The sequence below is a fragment of the Rhincodon typus genome, chromosome 17 (genome assembly GCF_021869965.1).
Source record: "Rhincodon typus isolate 14 chromosome 17, sRhiTyp1.1, whole genome shotgun sequence".
Lineage (NCBI taxonomy): Eukaryota > Metazoa > Chordata > Chondrichthyes > Orectolobiformes > Rhincodontidae > Rhincodon > Rhincodon typus.
Genome location: NC_063348.1, coordinates 50,495,617 through 50,514,409, shown reverse-complemented (window position 1 = coordinate 50,514,409; position 18,793 = coordinate 50,495,617). Strand labels below are relative to the sequence as shown.

Genomic DNA, 18,793 nt, shown 5'->3' with positions numbered 1-18,793 from the left:
GGCAAAAACTTGGCAGGTGGAATGTAACGTGGAGAAATGTGAGGTTATTCATTTTGACAGGAAGAATAGAGAAGCTGAATATTATTTAAATGGAGAAAGACTGCAGAAAACTACAGAGCAGTGGAATTTCTGAGTCCTTGTGGCATGAATCACAAAAAGCTAGCATCTAAGTTAAACGGGGGTAATAAGGAAGGCAAATGGAATGCTGGGGCTTTAATTTCAAAGGGAAAGGAGTATAAAAGTCAAGAGGTTTTGCAAGAACTATACTTGGCACTATCTGGACTACAGCTGGAATACTGTGAATAGTTTTACGCCACTTGTTTAAACAAAATGTCCATACATTGTGAGACTAGTGTTAAATATCACATCAAAATTTGGTGGAATGTGACTTTGAAATGAGGGGATGGAATGATGTTTGTACAGCTTTATTATTAATAATAACGATTACCCAAAACTAATCCATATGACATTCCATCCTCTGGACACCTGTGCAATGCCACAGAAGTTCCAAACCTGTTTCCGACTTAATTCCATAAGGAAAAACCATCCTGGACAACCAAAGAAAACATTATATTTTTAAACATAAACAGAGACTGTTTTAAAAAAAACCCAAAAGAATTGCAGATGTTGTAAATCAGGAACAAAAACAAAGTTGCTTGAAAAGCTCAGCAGGTCTGGCAGCATCTGTGGAGGAGAAAACAGAGTTAATGTTTCGGGTCCGGTGACCTTTCCTCAGAGCCCTTCGGGTCACTGGACCCAAAACGTTAACTCTGTTTTCTCCTCCACAGATGCTGCCAGACCTGCTGAGCTTTTCAAGCAACTTTGTTTTTGTTCCTGTGTATAGACTGTTTTAATCTCAGCTATCCCTAGATATTTATCATATTTACATGGTTATATTACATGACTTGTCCTTGACATTGTGAAACAATACAAGTTGTTTTTCAGAACAATGTCATATGAGCAACTAAAACATACCACCACGCTTTTACAGCTATACTTTTACGTCGTGAAGAAACCTACACAAATGCAACACAACGATGACTCAATTTCCAAACCAAAATGGCGATGGCTACCCAGGCATACGCATGCACTGGGTCTGGCGCCAAATCTGATGATAAAATCATTCTATGCAGCTTTGGCATGATCACTGTGAGATGGGAACAAATTTGGTTAATGGCAATAATACAGAAAAATTACAAAATCTAACATTTAAATGCATAGATTTGCTCCAAATTTAACAAATAAACATATACGTAACAGGAACAAAAACAGAAATTGCTGGAAAATCTCAATTCGTCTGGTAGCATCTGTGCAGAATTCAGAGTTAACAATCAGGTCTAGTGAGCCTTCTTCAGAAGAAGGAGTTCTGAAGGGTGGACCCTGAACATTAATTCTGCTTTCTCTGCACAGATGTGCTGCGGTTACCCAGCAATTTATGACTGTTTCCAGCATCTGCAGTTCTTTCGGTTTTTTTTATATATATGCGACAGGGTCTTGTGAAAAAAAACCCTAGAAAACCTAGAAACATAGATAGGACCCAAAAGAAAAGATATATGTGGAAAAACATAAGAGTTGCAATCTGGGTGCCTAACTTAGTACGAAAAGTGACCAAGGTGAGCTCATGGCTCCGAGTGGGTTCGATGCGTCCTCCCAGCCTGCCGGTGGCGCTGTCGTTGCCGGAGCGGTGCGACTAGAAGCGGATGTGGAGCGTCGGGTGGCGTCACTTCCGGAGTGTCCGTTTATTCTGTCGTTTTGTTGTGGAATGGCGTTGGTGATGGAGCCCATCAGATTGGACAGAGGTAGGCCCCCGTCCTCACTCTCCTCCTTTCGTCTAGCTGCCGTCTCGGGGAGGGGGGAGATTTCCGGTTCATGCGAAGGCATAAATCAGCTTGAGTCGAACAAGCTATAAGGTGCCTGAGCTAGGCTGCTGGTACAAAGGTGGACCTTCTGGCTCCTGGGTTACCTAGACCCTTGGTTACGCCTCAAGAGTGTTTCTCAGAAAGGCTTTTGCAGCTGGAAGCTGGCAACACAGCTTTTTGGGGAAGCAAGCTCTTCCTTCCTCAGGGAACCAGCACTACCCCCTCTTCCCCTTACCCCTCCCTCAAACCAAGGGGTAAATAACAAGTCAGGCTTTTACAATTTTCAAATCAAACTGAGAAACTGGAGGTCTGAAACAAGTAAAACCAGCAACTGTTGGAGAAACCCAGTTCTGAGGAAGGGTCACCGGACCCGAAATGTTAACTCTGATTTTTTTTCTTCACCGATGCTGCCAGACCTGCTGAGCTTTTCCAGCAACGTTGTTTTTGTTGTTGTTGGAGAAACTCAGATAGAGAAACGGACAACTAGTTCTGAAGGAGGGTCAAGGGTCTTGAAATGTTAACCCTGTTTTATTCTCCACTGATGCTACCAGACCTGTGGAATTTCTCCAACAATTTCTGTTTTGTTTGTTTAAAAATTCCCATGATTGTTTTCAAATCCCTCTATGCCCTTGCCCTCTGTGAACACCTCCACTTGCTTTCTTCTGCACCCCCCACCCCCAAAAAGTCTGAGATATTTGGACTCCCTAATTCTAGCCTCTTGTGCATACCTGATTGTAAATGGTTCAAGCGCCAGTGCCTTCAGATGCTAAGCTGCTAATTCCCTTCCTCAACCTCTCCATTCCCCATCCTTAAGAAGAAGGAACAAGTGTGACATCTTTGTTTAACAAACTCCTTAAAAACTTTCTCCTTTAACCAATGAACTTTTGATTAACTCCCCTCATATCCTTTGGTTGCTCAATGTCAAATTTTATTTCATGCTGTTGTAAAGTATTTTAGGATGTGTTCAGATCTCAAGGGTACTGCAGTTGTTGAATATCTGTTCAGCGAGGAGTCTTGTCTAAAACAAAATTGTTCTTGCATTTCTTGCAAAACTTCCACTGACACAGACACTTAAGCTGTCTTTCTGAAAATTTGCAGCTTTGGTATTGCAACGGTCTGTCAGTGCTCTGGACTTTATTTTAAAGGAAAAAAGTAGTTTCTTTGGAGTAAAATTTAAGGTGCAAAGTTGTAGCAGCAATATTGCTGATCATCTATTGTTTGTTTTTAGTATAAAATTAGGAATGCGTAGGTCAGCAGGGAAGGAATTTTAAAACAAAGAATTGTAGATGCTGGAAATCTGAAACAAAAACAGTGCTGGAGAAACTCAGCAGGTTTGGCAGCATCTGTAGAGAGAAGGAAGGAAGGAAATTTGTTATCCTTACCTGGTCTGATCAAATCTCATACTGTACACACGGCAACATGGTTGACTCCTAACTGCCCTGTGAAATGGAAATTAAAGATGGGCAATGCCCATATCCCATGAACAAATAATAAAAAAAGTTGTATTTGTAAGTTAACTTTGGAATGAAGGATGCATGCATTCAGCCTAGGTTGTGAACTCAGTTCACAATGTGAGTTTTAATGTTGACACAGAAACAGCAGCAGGTGTGACTGAGGAAGTGGATTTACTAGAGAGAAATGTGATGCTTCGTCACTGATCACTCTGGAAACGAAGAATTCCATCATGGAATTTGTTAAGGCAAACAGTTTGAGTTCAGTGTCTGGCACTTGAGTTAATGCTGCAGAACTGGGTCTGATAACGCTGTGGAAAGAAAGGATAGCTGCTGTTTAATTGTTACGGAATGAACTGTGGGAACAGTTACTGATGCATTAATTATGAGGAAGGCTTTAAAATATTGTTATAAGATTAATATCTTGAGGAAATGATAGTATTGAACTTCTGTTCAAAAAACATTGCAAGTAGAAACTAAAGCTAAACTTGTCTGCAATTATCTGAAAGCAAGAGAGAGAGCCTGTGATTGTAATTTTCATGTTGAACAATGAAGTGGTTACTTTACATGGGACAGAGGATGACTTTGCAGGCATGGCAACTTTCCGGAAGGAACCAATAATGTAATAGGGGACAATAGATTTTAAGATGTTCTGTCTTATTTGTAATTTTGTAAAGTTTAACTGAATTTGATGAACATCTTGGATTGTGAATCTGAAGAGTGGACGGGAACAACTATCAGACATACTGGCTTCAAGATGAGTTTTAAACTGACTGCCTAGACCCTCGAGACCCCATAATGTACTTCAGATGAGAGTTGGGAATTCTGTGTCCTGGGTAATGTTTGTCTGTAAATCAACATAATTAAGGCTGGCTATTTATGTTGTTTCTATTCATGGCTCATTGCTATGCACAAATTAGCAGATGTCTTTCTTATTTTGCTGCCTATGCTTCTCAAACTACTTAATTGGTTGTGAGGTGCCATGGGACAACAGAAGGATGTTAAAGCTGCTATATAAATCAAATTCTTTCTTTCTGTGATGCAGAAATACCATTTCATTATTTTGAATCAATTTGGCTGCAAGTGAGTGAGGAAGCAATGTCCCTGGTGTATTGTCTGTGCTAATTTAACCAAATGTAGGAAATGGGTGGACAGCTACTTCTAATTCCACCAGGAGACTAATGGAATTAGGGTTAGCAAAAGAACTGGAAATAAACCCAATGGGGACAATAACCAGTTTGTTTCGGATTTTAAAATAAATATTGCTAGAATACAAAACTAAAGGCAGTGTCATAAAATTTAAAAGCACGTTTCATTTCCAAAATAATGTGTAGCAGTCACACTATTTTTCAACGGCTTTGGAAGATGTGTACATAATAACAACAACTAAGCACTGATACTGAAACACTGATTATTGTAGCAAATGGAGATTACTGTACTCTCATTCATAAAAGTAGTTATCCACTGAATTGACAACAACAGTAGTGTTGGTATTATTCTGGTAGTATTGACATCACCATACAATATAAAACTTGTGTATAAAGACATTTTCTACTGTCTGTCACCCAGACATGTACTGTTTCACTACAATTGTTCATTGAAAAGTCAGACTTTTCCCAAGGATTGCACATACATCCACAGAAAAAGCCTGTTTGTAGTAACCAAAATTCAGTTGCTTAAATCAATATTTTTGGACATGGTTATAATGGTAATAAATGTAAGTAATAATAAATTTATGTCAAACTTGAAGTCAGAAGACACTCTCTTTAAACTTGTGGCTTTATTTTATAGTTGAGTGGGCCAGTTAGCACAGTTGGCTCAATGACTAGCATGTTCAAAACAAGTTCAGTTCCTGTTCTGACTAAGGTAGATTTGGGACCTGCTCCTTGCCTTGCCCCATGCTGGTTGTAGAGTGATGCTCCTCAAGCATCTAACCACTTGGCAGATCTCTCTACAAGAAAGAGACATCTACCTACAATCCCTTGTGGCTAATTAGCTCACTACCCAATTTTCAATTTACTTTGTACTTTGATCTGACAAAGGAATCATCAATGATTTTTTTTGATGTTATAGCATGGAGCTAACATTGCATGAAGATAGGAAACGTATCTTGTCTGTATTTTTCAAATGTATCTATAAATTTGAGGAATTATTTGTTTGAGATTGACAGTCAGCAAGCACTTCTGCGTAAAAGCAGAATTTCAAACAGAAGTGCAAACCAAGTCGCCAGCTCTGAAAGGAGCAGAGGGAGGAACTTCAGATAGGGGATTGCAGCCAGGTGCCTGAAATTAAAAGATTATTAAACTGGTCTGGAACACTGACCAATAGAGGAGAGCAAGTCAAAAAGATTTTTTGATTAGCACTATTGTGTGTGGATAAACTTTCTAGAAAGCTCCACCACGTCTGAGTAGGACAGGTTTTTGTTATGTATGTGAACTAATTGCAAAGAATTGGTTTGGGCTGTGTATCTGACTGTATTTGAATTTGTGCTTGACTTTCCAGACGTTTCCCGGGCTATTGAACTGCTAGAGAAGTTGCAAAGGAGTGGAGAGGTGCCACCTCAGAAGCTGCAGGCTTTGCAAAGGGTACTTCAGAGTGAATTCTGCATTGCCGTGCGCGAAGTATGTCCCTGTACATTTTCCCCTCTATATGATGTATAATAAAGTAAGAAAGCTGTTTAAAGACTATTGCACTTAATAATTACTTTTATGCAAAGATACAAGCAAACATTTGAGAAATATCATGTACTTTCAAAGGCTGTAAAATGGTTATGTCAGCCTAATGTAGAATAATCCAAACCGGTCTTAATTGTAGAATAGAATACTGGAATGTTCAGTGCTTTATGATTTTAAGATGATAGTTACTTGCTGAACTTTATAAAATGAAATGGTGTATGCAGATGTCTTAATGTGAAAATATCATTAATAAAAATTATCCCACCTCTCACCACCATAAACAACTGATTTCTAAAACCTGGTCTTTTGAATACCATGATTACCTTGCTGGAATTTTCCCATTAAATCTAATCTAATCTATTGTTTTATTTTAACTTTTGAATATCTGTTTGCTTACAGCTGGTTTTGCCCAGTTTTTTTTCTGCCAAAGTGTTGGAAGGCTTATTTGTGAATGAATGCTGTAAACCTGGAAATTAGTTAGCTCTCAGTAGTAACATCCACTGTGTTGCCCACAGGTTTACGAGCATGTGTATGAAACTGTGGATATTAATAGTAGTCCAGAAGTGAGAGCCAATGCTACTGCTAAGGTAGGAAACTGTTGTAAATAGATTAATGGCTCATGTTATGTTTATTGACCTAAATTCCTCAGAATTACTTAATTGGACAATGCTTTATGGTAAGGAGACTTGCAACAGAGTATTTCTGAAAAGGTTGGCATTGCACGATTAGGCTGTAAAAGTACCACAATTTTTATGATGAGTTAAATTTTATTGTATGAACTTCACTGTGTCCCTCCACTCTTATATCCGTCTGTAGTATTTTTCCCTGCCAGAATGAATCTCATTCATAATTTTACTTTAAATATATTTAGAGCAGATAAACTTATGACATGATCTTTTTTTCTGACAGAATGTGCTTTGCTTGGGTGTATGTTCAATGAGTTTCCACTTTTTGAACCCAAATTGTATATCCCATTTACTTTTAAAAGAGGGGTCTGTTGAATAGCCAGGTTGGCAAGTTCAGCAGAAGCTTTTTTCATCATGCCTTGCTGTCATTACCAGGATTCATGTTTGGCACCATGGTCATTTGAATCGTTGGTTGAACTTCATTGTTGGTATAAAATTTCTAAAACTTTAGTTAAGCCAACACCGTATTGTGATGAGGGACATGATTAGTTATGTATGTTGTTTGACAAGCTTGCCTTCAAATAGTTTGTAATTTGATTTGTTTCACAGACTTTTAATTCTTTATTGGGAATATGCTGAAAACAATAGATTGAGTTTCTTTTCCTGAATTCCCTCTTTTAAAAAAAAATTGCAGCAGATGGGCTTGGCATGTTACTGCCATAACATGCTGCCTGCTGCTTGAATGGTAGGTTCATTCCTGCGATCCATTACTTGCTCAGTTCTCTATCACTGTGTCACTGTGGCAAGATGCCAGGTAGAAATAATGCACTTTCTATAAAGGAAGAAAATAAGGCATTCATTCATTATTCACCTACAGACAATTTGTATGTTGGGAATGTTGTGTAATCTGAGAAAAAAACACAAGTATAGGGGAGTCAGCTCTTTATGTATTTTCCTCAAGAAATTGGCAAAATCTGTTACATATGATTCTGAGTAAAAGGCAAACTCGGGCAAGTTCTTAGAATATATTTCTGGAAAATTTTTGTTTTTTTTTTCGCTCATGGCACAATACCTTTTACTGCAATATCAACTGTGCTCGAGCTTCTGAAAGGTGCCAGGTCCATGGCAACATGGATATCTTCTGATTTCCTTTGTTCCCCTATTCCACCATTTGCTTGTCATTTCATTACCTTAATGGGAACAAGATAGGGGAGTCCTGGTGCATTATAGGTACCTGCTTCTGCTTTTGTTCAGCCCCAGGGGGGCTCTTTGTTTCTGTGTTAAAGCAAAGTAGCAGTGTTGTCTTTGAGAAAGATTTTCATGTGTTACAACTAGGTAATGTTTTGAGCCCTGATGCGAGTCTTATTACAATACTTACACTATCTGCAAAAGGTGAGATACAGAAGACTTAATGAGAGAATAAAGTCTCAGGATTCCATTATTTTGATCAAGCAGCAATTCTTTTACAAGTTAGCGCAGTAATACAACCTACAATACACATACAACCTATTTCTAACCCTTAAATTGTGATCAAACATTGCACAGGGCACAGCAAAATAGCCATTGCAATCAAGACATCCCACAAATTTCAAGACATTGAACAAGAACTGTAGTTCTTCGATTTCTCCAGACCTGGCTTTGAAGCTCCTCATGGTTGCCTCAATAACTGCCCCTGTTCTAATGGATCACCTTGCTCTCCTGGTTCTAACAATTGCTCTCCCAAGACTTGTTTGCAGGCACAAGTCCAGCTTTGTCCCTTCTGCTAGCTTCACTAAACTGGATCTTTACTCGTGATTTTCCTATCTTACTCAGCTATGTCATGCAAACAATGTTTCTGGTTTCTCAAACCCCCCCCGCCATCTCGGCTGTACTCACCTATGAGTTGCACCTGGCTTCTTGTGAGCCACCATAACGTATAGGATTTTTCCAAAACCCGACTGCTTAACAACTCCTAGAACCTGGCATGAGTTCCGACAGTACAGAGGTATTCAACTGCTGTTGGAACTTAACTCAGTGTCCACTACAGAGAATCTGAGTGGTTCATCTCCCTTTCCCACAGGACAGCTAAAAAATCAGCACTTCTAGCATGGAGTCTCCTGGCTGTCTCCTTCCCAACTCAGTGACTTTCAGTCTCTTTCTATAATCTTTTATCAGTGACCCTCAACTGTCCTGAATCACCCTTTAAAAAGCTTGTAATAAGCCCCTTCCATGCTGCTGGTCAAAATTGAGGATTGCCACCTGGCAACTTTTTGGAATCATCTTTCTCTTGAATGCTGAATTGCTGGCTTGCTCAGTATGAAAAAGATGTAACTTGAAATTTTTGTCTCATTGCTGTGATTTGAGGGGAGATATATCCATGCTAACTATGCTATTTTCTATATAATCCTTTTCTTAAAAGTTAGGATTTGGAATGTACCTGTATAGTTGAAGTTCCAAGCCGTTTATATTTATTGCTGACCAAAAAATAATTCTTCTGTTGGAGAATAGGAAACTAGATCCATGATAGAAATGCAATTTGCGGTTTTGCTTAGCCCTTCCTCAACACAACACAATGAAATCATGATATTATTGTTGAATTTTGGCAAATAAGTTGGACTTGATGCAAAGTTCTTTTTTTTTTTGCTGCGTAATTAGTTGGGTAACTTTTAGATTTCTCAGAGCAAAATAGACTGAGAGTGTTGATGAAGGGTCTAGGCCAGAAACGTCAGCTTTCCTGCTCCTATGATGCTGCTTGGCCTGCTGTGTTCATCCAGCTCTGCACCTTGTTGTCCCAAATTTGTATGACTAGTTTAAGATGAAATTGATAGTGTAGGTTACTTTTAAAGGCAAGAAAGTAGGAATATGGCATCGAGATAGAGGATCAGCCACGATTATGATGAATGGTTGAGTAGGCACAAAGGGTTAAATTGCCTACTGCTCCTATTTTCTATATTAAACTGGTTCCATGGCATCGCCCATTGAGAACCAAAGCAACTTTCAGGTGAAGGAGCGTTGGAGCATGGGATAGGCGAGTTGGACTAAGGCACAGTAGGAAGGAGACTGATGAGAGGAAAGGAGATATGGAGTATATGTAAGGGAGTTAGAGCACCCTATTTTGCCTCTTCTTGGTGTGAGGGAGAGTCCGTTATGAGTTAGGATAATTCTCCCCTGAATATTGATTACATATGTCTGAGGAACAGGAGTAGGCTACTTGGCCCTTGGCGCCTGCTGGTATTGTCTTTGTAGTGTTTGGAATGATTGTGTACTATTGTGTCTATGTTGTGCGTCAGCTTGTTTTACAGAATTTAATGTGATTGTTAATGAATAATTTGTCTCATCAGGCAACAGTGGCAGCATTTGCTGCCAGCGAAGGTCACTCGCATCCAAGAGTTGTGGAATTGCCCAAAACGGATGAAGGGCTAGGATTCAATATCATGGGTGGTAAGGAGCAAAACTCTCCCATATACATATCCCGTATTATCCCTGCTGGCATTGCAGATCGACACGGAGGTCTGAAACGTGGGGACCAGCTCCTGTCTGTCAATGGAGTGGTAGGTATCTTTGATATTCTCTTGCAAGAACTTGCATTTATATTTCAACTTTTACACCCTAACTTATTTTGCAGCCAATTGAAGTGCAGCTACACATGTAGACCAAAACATATTTAAATGTTCACTTTGAGAATTACTCCAGTACTTCTAATTGTGTAAAGCAGGGTTTCCCAAGCTTGTCATCACTGAATTGCGCATTGTCAACATTTTGGGTGCTTGCCCTCGACCAGCCGTACCAGCCATAGAAGTACTGGGATTACAAGAACAGATTGGAGGCTCAGGATTTTGTAATTAGTAACTTGCCTCCTAACTCCCCATAGCTTTTTGACCTTCAGCAAGATGAAAGTTAGGAGTGTGATAGAATATTCTTCACTTGTCTGGATTACTGCAGCTCCAATAGCGCTCAAGAAGTTCAACACCATGTAGAACAAAGCATGACTTAATCAGCACCTTGCCCACCATTTTAAACATTTACTATCTCCACCACTGATCCATAGTGGCAGTATTTTTTTTTAACCATGTAAAAGATGTACTGCAACTTCTCACCAAGGCTCTTTGGCAGCAGCTTCAAAAGCTGTGATGTCTACAACCTAGAAAGACAAGCACAATAATCACTTGGAACCTCACCACCTGCATGTCCCCATCTAACCCACATATCATCCTAACTGGGAACGATATTGCCATTGCTTCATTGTCAGTAGGCCAAAACCCTAGACCTCCCTTGCCAAGAGCATTATAGGTGTAATTATGCAAACAGGCATCTACTTTCACTAGACAGACTGTAGAAGGTCAAGAAAGCTTACTAGCATCTCAAAGGCATTTGGGAAGAGGCAACAAATGTCGACCTTGATGTGATAAACTCTTTGTATGAAATAGGAAAATAGCTTTTGCTTCTCAGGGGAGCGGAGTATAAAAATAAGGAAATCTTGTTAAAACTAAATAACATACCAACCAGATCTTAGCAGGAATACTGTGAACAGTTTTGGGTTTTTATCTCAGGAAAGATATACTGACATTGGAGGCATGATCTCAGAATAAGTGGTTGCCCTTTTAAGACAGAGATGAAAACTTTTTTGAGGTTATTGTATCTATGAAAATCTTTACCATAGAGGGCTGTCGAGGCTGGATCATTAAATATATTCCAGACTGACAGATTTTCAATCAGTAAGAGAAGCAAAGATAATGGGGTACAACAGGAATGTGGAACTGAGGATTATCAGACTCACCATAATTGTGTTGAATGGCAGGGCAGACTTGAAGGGCTGAATGGCCTGCTTCTGCACATTGATTTCGTGGAAGAATTTATGAACACAGGCAATTTAGCATCCAGTAACCTGAAAAATGAGTTGTTAATTTCAACTCCAGTGTAAAATGATCTTGGGTAAAGAGCAAGTCTGCTGGGTAATGACTTGAACTACTTGAATGCATCATTGCTGCAGCTGGCAGAATTGTGGACAGCATGTTGGATTCACCGTGCCAGTGGATGGATTTCTCTTTATCTGATGAGAATTGAAATTCCATACTGGCTGTGAAAGGTTTCAATGAAAATGCTGAAATGAAAATAAATGTTGCAAAGTAATGCTTTTAGCAGAGGAAAGGAATCTCTGTTGTCGGGAAGATGGTGGCATAGCAGTAATGAGTAATACAGAGGGACAGGCTAATGCTTTGAGAACAAGGGTTCAAATCCCACCATTTTAGCTGATGGGATTTAAAATCAATTAATAAAGTCAATTCACTCATAGAAGTGGAGAGAGAAAACTGGGAACTACAGACTTGGGATCTTTATATCAGTAGTTGGGAAATTGTTAGAATTTGTTTATAGATGGTATGATAAATGGGCACATTGGCAGTAATAGCTTGATTGGGTGTAAACAGCATGAATTTATATTGTGTTTGACAAACCTGTTGGATTTTTTTAGGATGCTTGATATAGGGGAGTCAGTGGACACAGTATGTTTGGGTTTTCAGAAGACTGTTGGAAAAAAAATGCCCTCCACAAGAAGTTGGTTAGCAAAATTAAAGCATTTGGGTACAAGATAATGTACTGGCATGAATTAAGGATTAGCTAACAGGCAGAAACAACGGGAATAAATAATTAGTCTTGCATTGGTCACCTTTCACTAGTGTGATGTTCACAATATATATCAGTAATTTGGATGTGGAGAACAAGTGTAATATTTCCATGTTTGTGGATGAAGCAAAGGTACATGGGAATATGTCTTCTGAGGAACATGCTAAACAGATTCAAGAGGATTTGGAAAGACTTGGTGTAGTTGCTGCTATGCATTATTTTTACTTTTTACCATTATATGTACTTAGTTTTATGACTGGGTCTTTATCTTTAAGAAATTTTAAAACCTGCTACATACTGGTTTTGTGTATCTTTGAAAACAGTGGTTTAAGAGAAGAATAATACTTAATTTAGTTCTGTGGCTCTGTGAAATCTGAGCAGTTGAGCTGAGCAATCTGCCATATGTGTGAATACTTAAACCATTAACATTCTCCTCATTCTAAACCAGATTTTCTTTCCTCTGCAATTTTTTGCCCTTTATTTCCTGAAGATATACCTTTCTTGATATATAGTTAACAATTACCTGACATCTTCACACGTATTTACAACAGGGCCACTGGATAGCAATTGCAAGCAGAAGCCTCGTGCATCTATTTATTTCTACCGAACGCAAATGACTGAAGCCAGTAGTAACTTTGGTACAGTCATCCAACTGAGATTAACAAGCCATCAACAGGTTTAACTCTGACAAACTACCTGTCCTTATTATGGTTCAACCAGTCATTAAATGCACTCAGTGAGTCATGAGAAGAGAGCTCACTAGAGATTAATCAGTGCCTTTTTGCAGTTGGTCTGTAACTGGGATATATTTTAAAGTTGAGCAGCCTCAATACTATAAGAAATGAATTACATTCAGATTGATTTGGTCATTAGCTCAGAAAGCAATTAATTTTCCCTGCATTGATTGCCCTGATAAAAGTGCACAACTGCAAATGCTGGAAACAAAAGAATTGTTGCAAATGCACAAGTAAGTCTGAACCTCTGGAGAGAAAAGATTGGGCAACATTTAAGTAAGGGCCCTTGTTCACAGCAAACATTAAAAGCTAAGATCTTTAGTTTATTAGCTGATTAGCATCCTTCTATCTGTGATAGCAAATACAGCCTCGAGCACTTTAGTGAGAGCAGAGGAGATGATGTACTGTGGAGACCCCAATTTACGAAAGTCCAACTTACAAACGTGATCCCATACAGGCCTGTAATTTTAAATGTCTGACGTGCGAATATTTCCTCGTACTTACAAACAGCTATTTTATATTGTCCTGTATTGTGTACTGACTTGTGTTACAAATCGATTTGTGAATGGTGTCAAGAAAGGAACATGTTTGCAAGCTGAGCACTGCCTGTACTGTACTTTTTATGTCTGCACAAGCTGATTCTAGAAAGACCAAATCTGCCACATGTGAATTGTCCCTTACCATTGGTGTGGAATTTCTGTTGACTCCTTGTTTGCAGAGCTGACACCTGCACGTTTGCCACATGTCATCGTGCTGATAAATTCTTGTTCAAAGCTGGTGTTGCCATCTGCATTGATTGTCAGCTAGTGTTTAAAATTTGACATGATTCATATTGAAGTCTGTCCTGTCTCTTTTAGTGGCTTTTGAAAAGAAAAGAGAGCACAAAGGATATTGAAACATATGGCAAATCTGCAACAGAAAACACTCTGACTTGTTGTCCCTCTTTGGCCTTTTTCCTAATTCTGTTAAAATGTTTGCTGTAATTTTCAGAATGCCTAAAATTTTGATCTGATCTCTACATTTCGAGTAATTTGTCTTTTGTCTATATGAATGCAGAACAACTAAACCTCAGAGGAACTTATCCTGGAATAGCAAATCAGCATATGACATCTAGCATAATTCTGTAGCAATGTTTCTTCATAACTACATTACTGCTTTACTGAATTTGTTTTTAAAATTGTATTTATCCAGTGCTATTCATGTGTTCTGGATGTCCCAAAAAGAATTAATGCCAATAGATTCATTTGGTAGTGAAATTGAATGGTAATGTTAGACAGATATCACAATCAATTTGCATGCAGTATGTCTTTCTTGATGCAATCAATTGAGACTTACCTGCCCCACCTCCAGGAATCATAATGGACTAGAGGAGTGCTTGTGGTGCAGTGGTAATGTCCCTACCTCTGAGCCAGGAGCTCCAAGTTCTAGTCTCGCCTTCTCGAGGGGTGTATCATAACATCTCTGAACAGATTAATTAAGAAGAATTATCATAGTCCTGAAGTGAAGCTTGACACACAATCTTCTGACTCAGATGCACAAGTTACAGGCTGAACTAACTAAGCATTTATTGGATTTGTAGAAAGCTTTAAGAGAAAATGGAGTAATGAGTTCTTTTGTGTGCAGAGTGTTGAAGGAGAACACCATGAAAAAGCAGTTGAACTTCTGAAAGCTGCCCATGGAACAGTTAAGTTAGTCGTCAGATACACACCAAAAGTCCTGGAAGAAATGGAATCACGATTTGAGAAAATGAGGTCTGCAAAACGCAGACAGCAAATCAACTATTGATTTTTGTGGTGCTGTGTTTCTGTTATTTTACATGACAGCTGGGATTTCTTAACGTTGTACTTGCTATTGATGTGACATGATCAGGCAGTGTCATACTCAAATTAGTTAGTCACAGTAACAGTACATCACAATAATGCATTTTTGCTTATTAATTCAGTGTTAGATTTGCAATGAAGTCAGTTTAAATCTGTTTCAAGTATTTATATTTCTAAATCAAAGAATTATTACTTTTCCTAACTTGCATATGCTGAAAATATAATGAAGCACCTCAGAGTTGATGGTGTGCCGTCAGTGACAGGAATTTCCTCTATTGTTTATTATTGTGTAATTGAGGCAAACTCTATCCCTCTGGTTCAACTACAACAGTAAAAATTAGAGACTTGGAAAATGAGCATCACCTTCAGAATTAGGTAGATAATATGGATATAACTAGAGAGCAGCACCCCAGTTATGGTCCACCATTTAATTGTTATTGAACTGGAGTCTGACCACCAAGTAAGACCTGTAGAAAAGGAGTTACTCATTTTTGTCCATATCCTAATCCATAAATGCTTAATCATCAGAACAAGACTATAATTTCAGAAATAGGGTTGCTTGAACTGTTTCAGTCTTTCTTTGCTGCAACAGTCCTTGTGATTTCCCTAACTGAGTTCAGCACTGGCCAATTAAGCCATCAAAAAAATGAGGGTAAACAACATAAGATTCCTAATACTTTCTTTTCAAGTTGTTTGATACCTGATGCACTAATGGTGAGATTTGCTCTTCACATAGCTAACTTGACCATTTTACAGACAACTTTGAGAAATGAGTACTGTGCTGTTATGTTACTTGTAACAGAAGAGATACATTCCTTTTAGTAACTGAACTGCTCTTGTTCAGGTCTCCATTCCAGGAGAATAGATAACAGATGTCAGTGCGTTAGTCTAAAAACAAATAATGTGTGACGTGCCTGCATCTTACTGCTGGTAACTGCCCAGTACTGCCCAACACTACTTCCAAGGAGTAAAAGATGAATCAATTTGACTTTACTTCAAGCCTGGTTTACGTTATTTAAACACTTCTGAGCTCAAAACTAATAGTATCCAGTCATGCTACTTTGTCCTAACCAAACTGCATGCAATTTATGGGCAAACTTAAGTGGGAATTCAAAATTCTCTCTTGGCGCAGTTTTGTTTAAAATTAATAGTTCATTTTAAGTTTCTGCCCCCAAAGTCATGTTTCCACAATAAAACTACCACGAGACGACTAAAGTTTGTTCGACTGAAATTGAATACACTTTTATATGAGGCTTCTGTTAGTTGACTTCTTGCTTCAGTTTTTCTACCACTTATAAAGCCAACAATTTTTACAGAACAATTTTTTTGTATTCTGACATCTTAGTTTTTGTACTGGTTTTTATATTGAAAAAGGGCAATTCAGTAGCATAAAAATGCATAACAACCCATGTTAGACCCGGTAATCATCAGTCAGGCACCTGAAACCAAAAAAGCAACTACTTGATCCTTTGAAAATCTTCAAATATGTTGCGATCTGATGGCCATAAATATCTCATGGTGATAGGAACTGAAACAAATCTGATTTATTTTACCTTGTTTAACTGATTGTTATTTAAAAGAAGCCTTTTTTCTAGCACTACTACCTATTGGCTTCTTTTGACTGACCTAGTACTACAATAAGTACAAATGGTTTTGTGTTTATTCACTTACAAAATGTTTTGTTTCCAAATTTATCTGCATAACTGGACTACTTCAATTAATTAGAGTATTATACAGCTGATTGTAAGAGAACATTGTAATATTTTTAAGATTCTGCTTGTCAGAAATGTGTGCTTTTCTTTGTCCTACAACTTTGTTGATTTATGCTATGCTGTGTAATGATATGACAATGTACTATATGTGTTAAAATAGAAATCAGATTGGACATTGTTGATGTTCATGATTGTTCATTTTTTGACCAAGTGTTTGTCTCGTTTGCCTAAATTGCTTATTTGTACCTGAGCAGTGCAATCCTTTAAATCCAACAACCTACATATCAGTGCAGTTATATGAGAAGCAAACATCTCTGAAATATCTCTTAACTTTTCATAAGTTTACTAAATTTTAATGATGGTGTTTTTTCTTATTGGTGCTGCCGTTCAAAGAAAAAGCCACAGATTTGATTCAGGCCAAGGTGGGGTTTGGAAAGTCTTCAACCTGTTTATTGTACAATATTTTTATTAGAATCCCAATCATGTTTTCTTGTTGAAATGTTGTTTGTCACAGTTGTATTTCTGTCTTAAAGTCTTATTTTCTGGCACCAATGTCATCTAAAGACTTAATTTACTTCAGGCACAGACATTGCACTTTGATTTAAAATGCATTTTGTTGACCATTTGAAGACTTTTTTTCAAAATGTCTGGCACCAAATGTTAAGAATCAAATATGAAAGAAATAGACTTTACTATTTGCATTGAGCCGCCCGAGTCAGATCGAATCTGGAACCTTAATTGTGTTACAACAGCGCCTACTTGCTATTTGATGTTCCTACTAGAGAAAAGTTAGTAAAGTTGTTGCTAAAATATTGCCTCAAACCTATTTGATTAAGGATGATATAATTAATATCATTTTATAATTTTTTTACTTTAGAATTAACTGTCAGCACTGAAGGGAAATAAAATATCTGATATGAGTGGGTAAAATGATACTGAGAGACCCAAAGAGCAGCTTATAGTGATTGAAACCCAAAAATTATTGAATGGATTTTGTGTACAATATATACTTTCCAAAAGGTCGATCTGCCAGGCACTGGGGTTCTAGTTTGTAACCAGTTAAGATTCAGTAGCTTTATTTTAATCTAATCTTTGTCTACTTTGATTTGTGAACGTTGAAATTTGTACTTAAAATAAAATTATATATGTAACAGTATGTGTTGTCAAATGGTATACTTCCTTGTATTCCTCATTGTAGTGCCCTAGGCCCATCTACCTTCAGCTACTTCATCCATGACCTTCCCTCCATCATAAGTTCAGAAGTGGGGATGTTCATGTGCCATGTTCAGCACCATTCGCAACTCCTCAGGCACTGAAGCAGTTCAAGCCCAAATAAGACCTGGACAGTGTCCAGATTTGGGCTGACAAATTGCCTGGCACAAATGTTCCTTGCCTTGACCATCTCCAACAAGAGAATCTAACCACCGCCCCTTGACATTCCATGGCATTGCCATCACTGGATTTTTTTTTTTATGCATTCACAGGATGTGGGCATCACTGTCCAGACCATCATTTATTCCTAATTACCCAGTGGGAAGTGAAGAGTCAACCATATTGCTGTGGATCTGAAGTTACATGTAGGCCAGACCAGGTAAGGATGACAACATCTTTCCCTAAGGGACATTAGTGAAGCAGATGGGTTTTTCCTGACAGTGGATTCACAGTCGTCATTAGACTCTTATTTCCTAGATTTTTATTGGATTCAGATTCCACCATTTGCAGTGGCAGGATTCGAACCTAGGGCTCCAGAACATTACCTGAGTTTCTGGAGTAACGGTCCAGTGATAATATCCCTAGGCCATTGCCTTCCTTGACAGATCCCCCCACTATCAACATCCTGGGAGTTTACCATTGACCAGAAACTGAACTAGACTAGCTACATAAATATTGTGGCTACAAGAGCAATTCAGAGGTCAGGAATCTTGCAGTAACTCACCACATGATTCCCCAAAGCCTGTGCACCATCTACTGGCACAAGTCAGGTGTGATGGAATGCTCTCTACTTGCCTGAATGGCTACAACCCCAAGAAGTTTGACATTATCGAGAACAAGGCAACCTGCTCATTGGCACCACATCCACAATCATTCACTCCTTCCACCACCAATGCACAAGAACAACAGTGTGTATCATCTAGAAGATGCACTGCAGAAATTCACCAAGGCTTCTTAGACAGCACCTTCCAAACCCATGTCCACTACCATCTAACAGCTCAAGGGCAGTAGGTGCATGGGGCCACTGCTATCTGTAAGTTCCCCCTCCAAACCACTCACCATCTTGACTTGGAAATGTATTACAGTTTCTTTAGCACTGCTTA

General features: G+C 38.5%; 1 protein-coding gene across 2 annotated transcripts; it reads left to right on the top strand.

The window, feature by feature from the left end:
- The first annotated feature begins 1,708 nt into the window (after positions 1 to 1,708).
- On the top strand, positions 1,709 to 17,634 carry lin7c (lin-7 homolog C (C. elegans)). Of its 2 annotated transcripts, none has more exons than XM_048606917.1 (5): positions 1,709 to 1,799; positions 5,813 to 5,895; positions 6,501 to 6,572; positions 9,932 to 10,141; positions 14,570 to 17,634. In XM_048606917.1, exons 1-5 carry the CDS (start codon positions 1,763 to 1,765, stop codon positions 14,729 to 14,731), a joined length of 564 nt encoding a protein of 187 aa, XP_048462874.1. In that variant the 5' UTR covers positions 1,709 to 1,762; the 3' UTR covers positions 14,732 to 17,634. The 2 variants fall into 2 exon arrangements, with proteins under 2 accessions (XP_048462874.1, XP_020375599.1); XM_020520010.2 differs by having other exon boundaries at positions 5,813 to 5,931.
- Positions 17,635 to 18,793: the final 1,159 nt, after the last annotated feature.

Coding starts and splice junctions, on each gene's coding strand:
- lin7c (XM_020520010.2), top strand. CDS start 1,763: ATGGCGTTGGTGATGGAGCCCATCAGATTGGACAGAG. Junction 1,800..5,812: donor GCCCATCAGATTGGACAGAG/GTAGGCCCCCGT, acceptor TTGACTTTCCAG/ACGTTTCCCGGGCTATTGAA. Junction 10,142..14,569: donor TCCTGTCTGTCAATGGAGTG/GTAGGTATCTTT, acceptor TTTTGTGTGCAG/AGTGTTGAAGGAGAACACCA.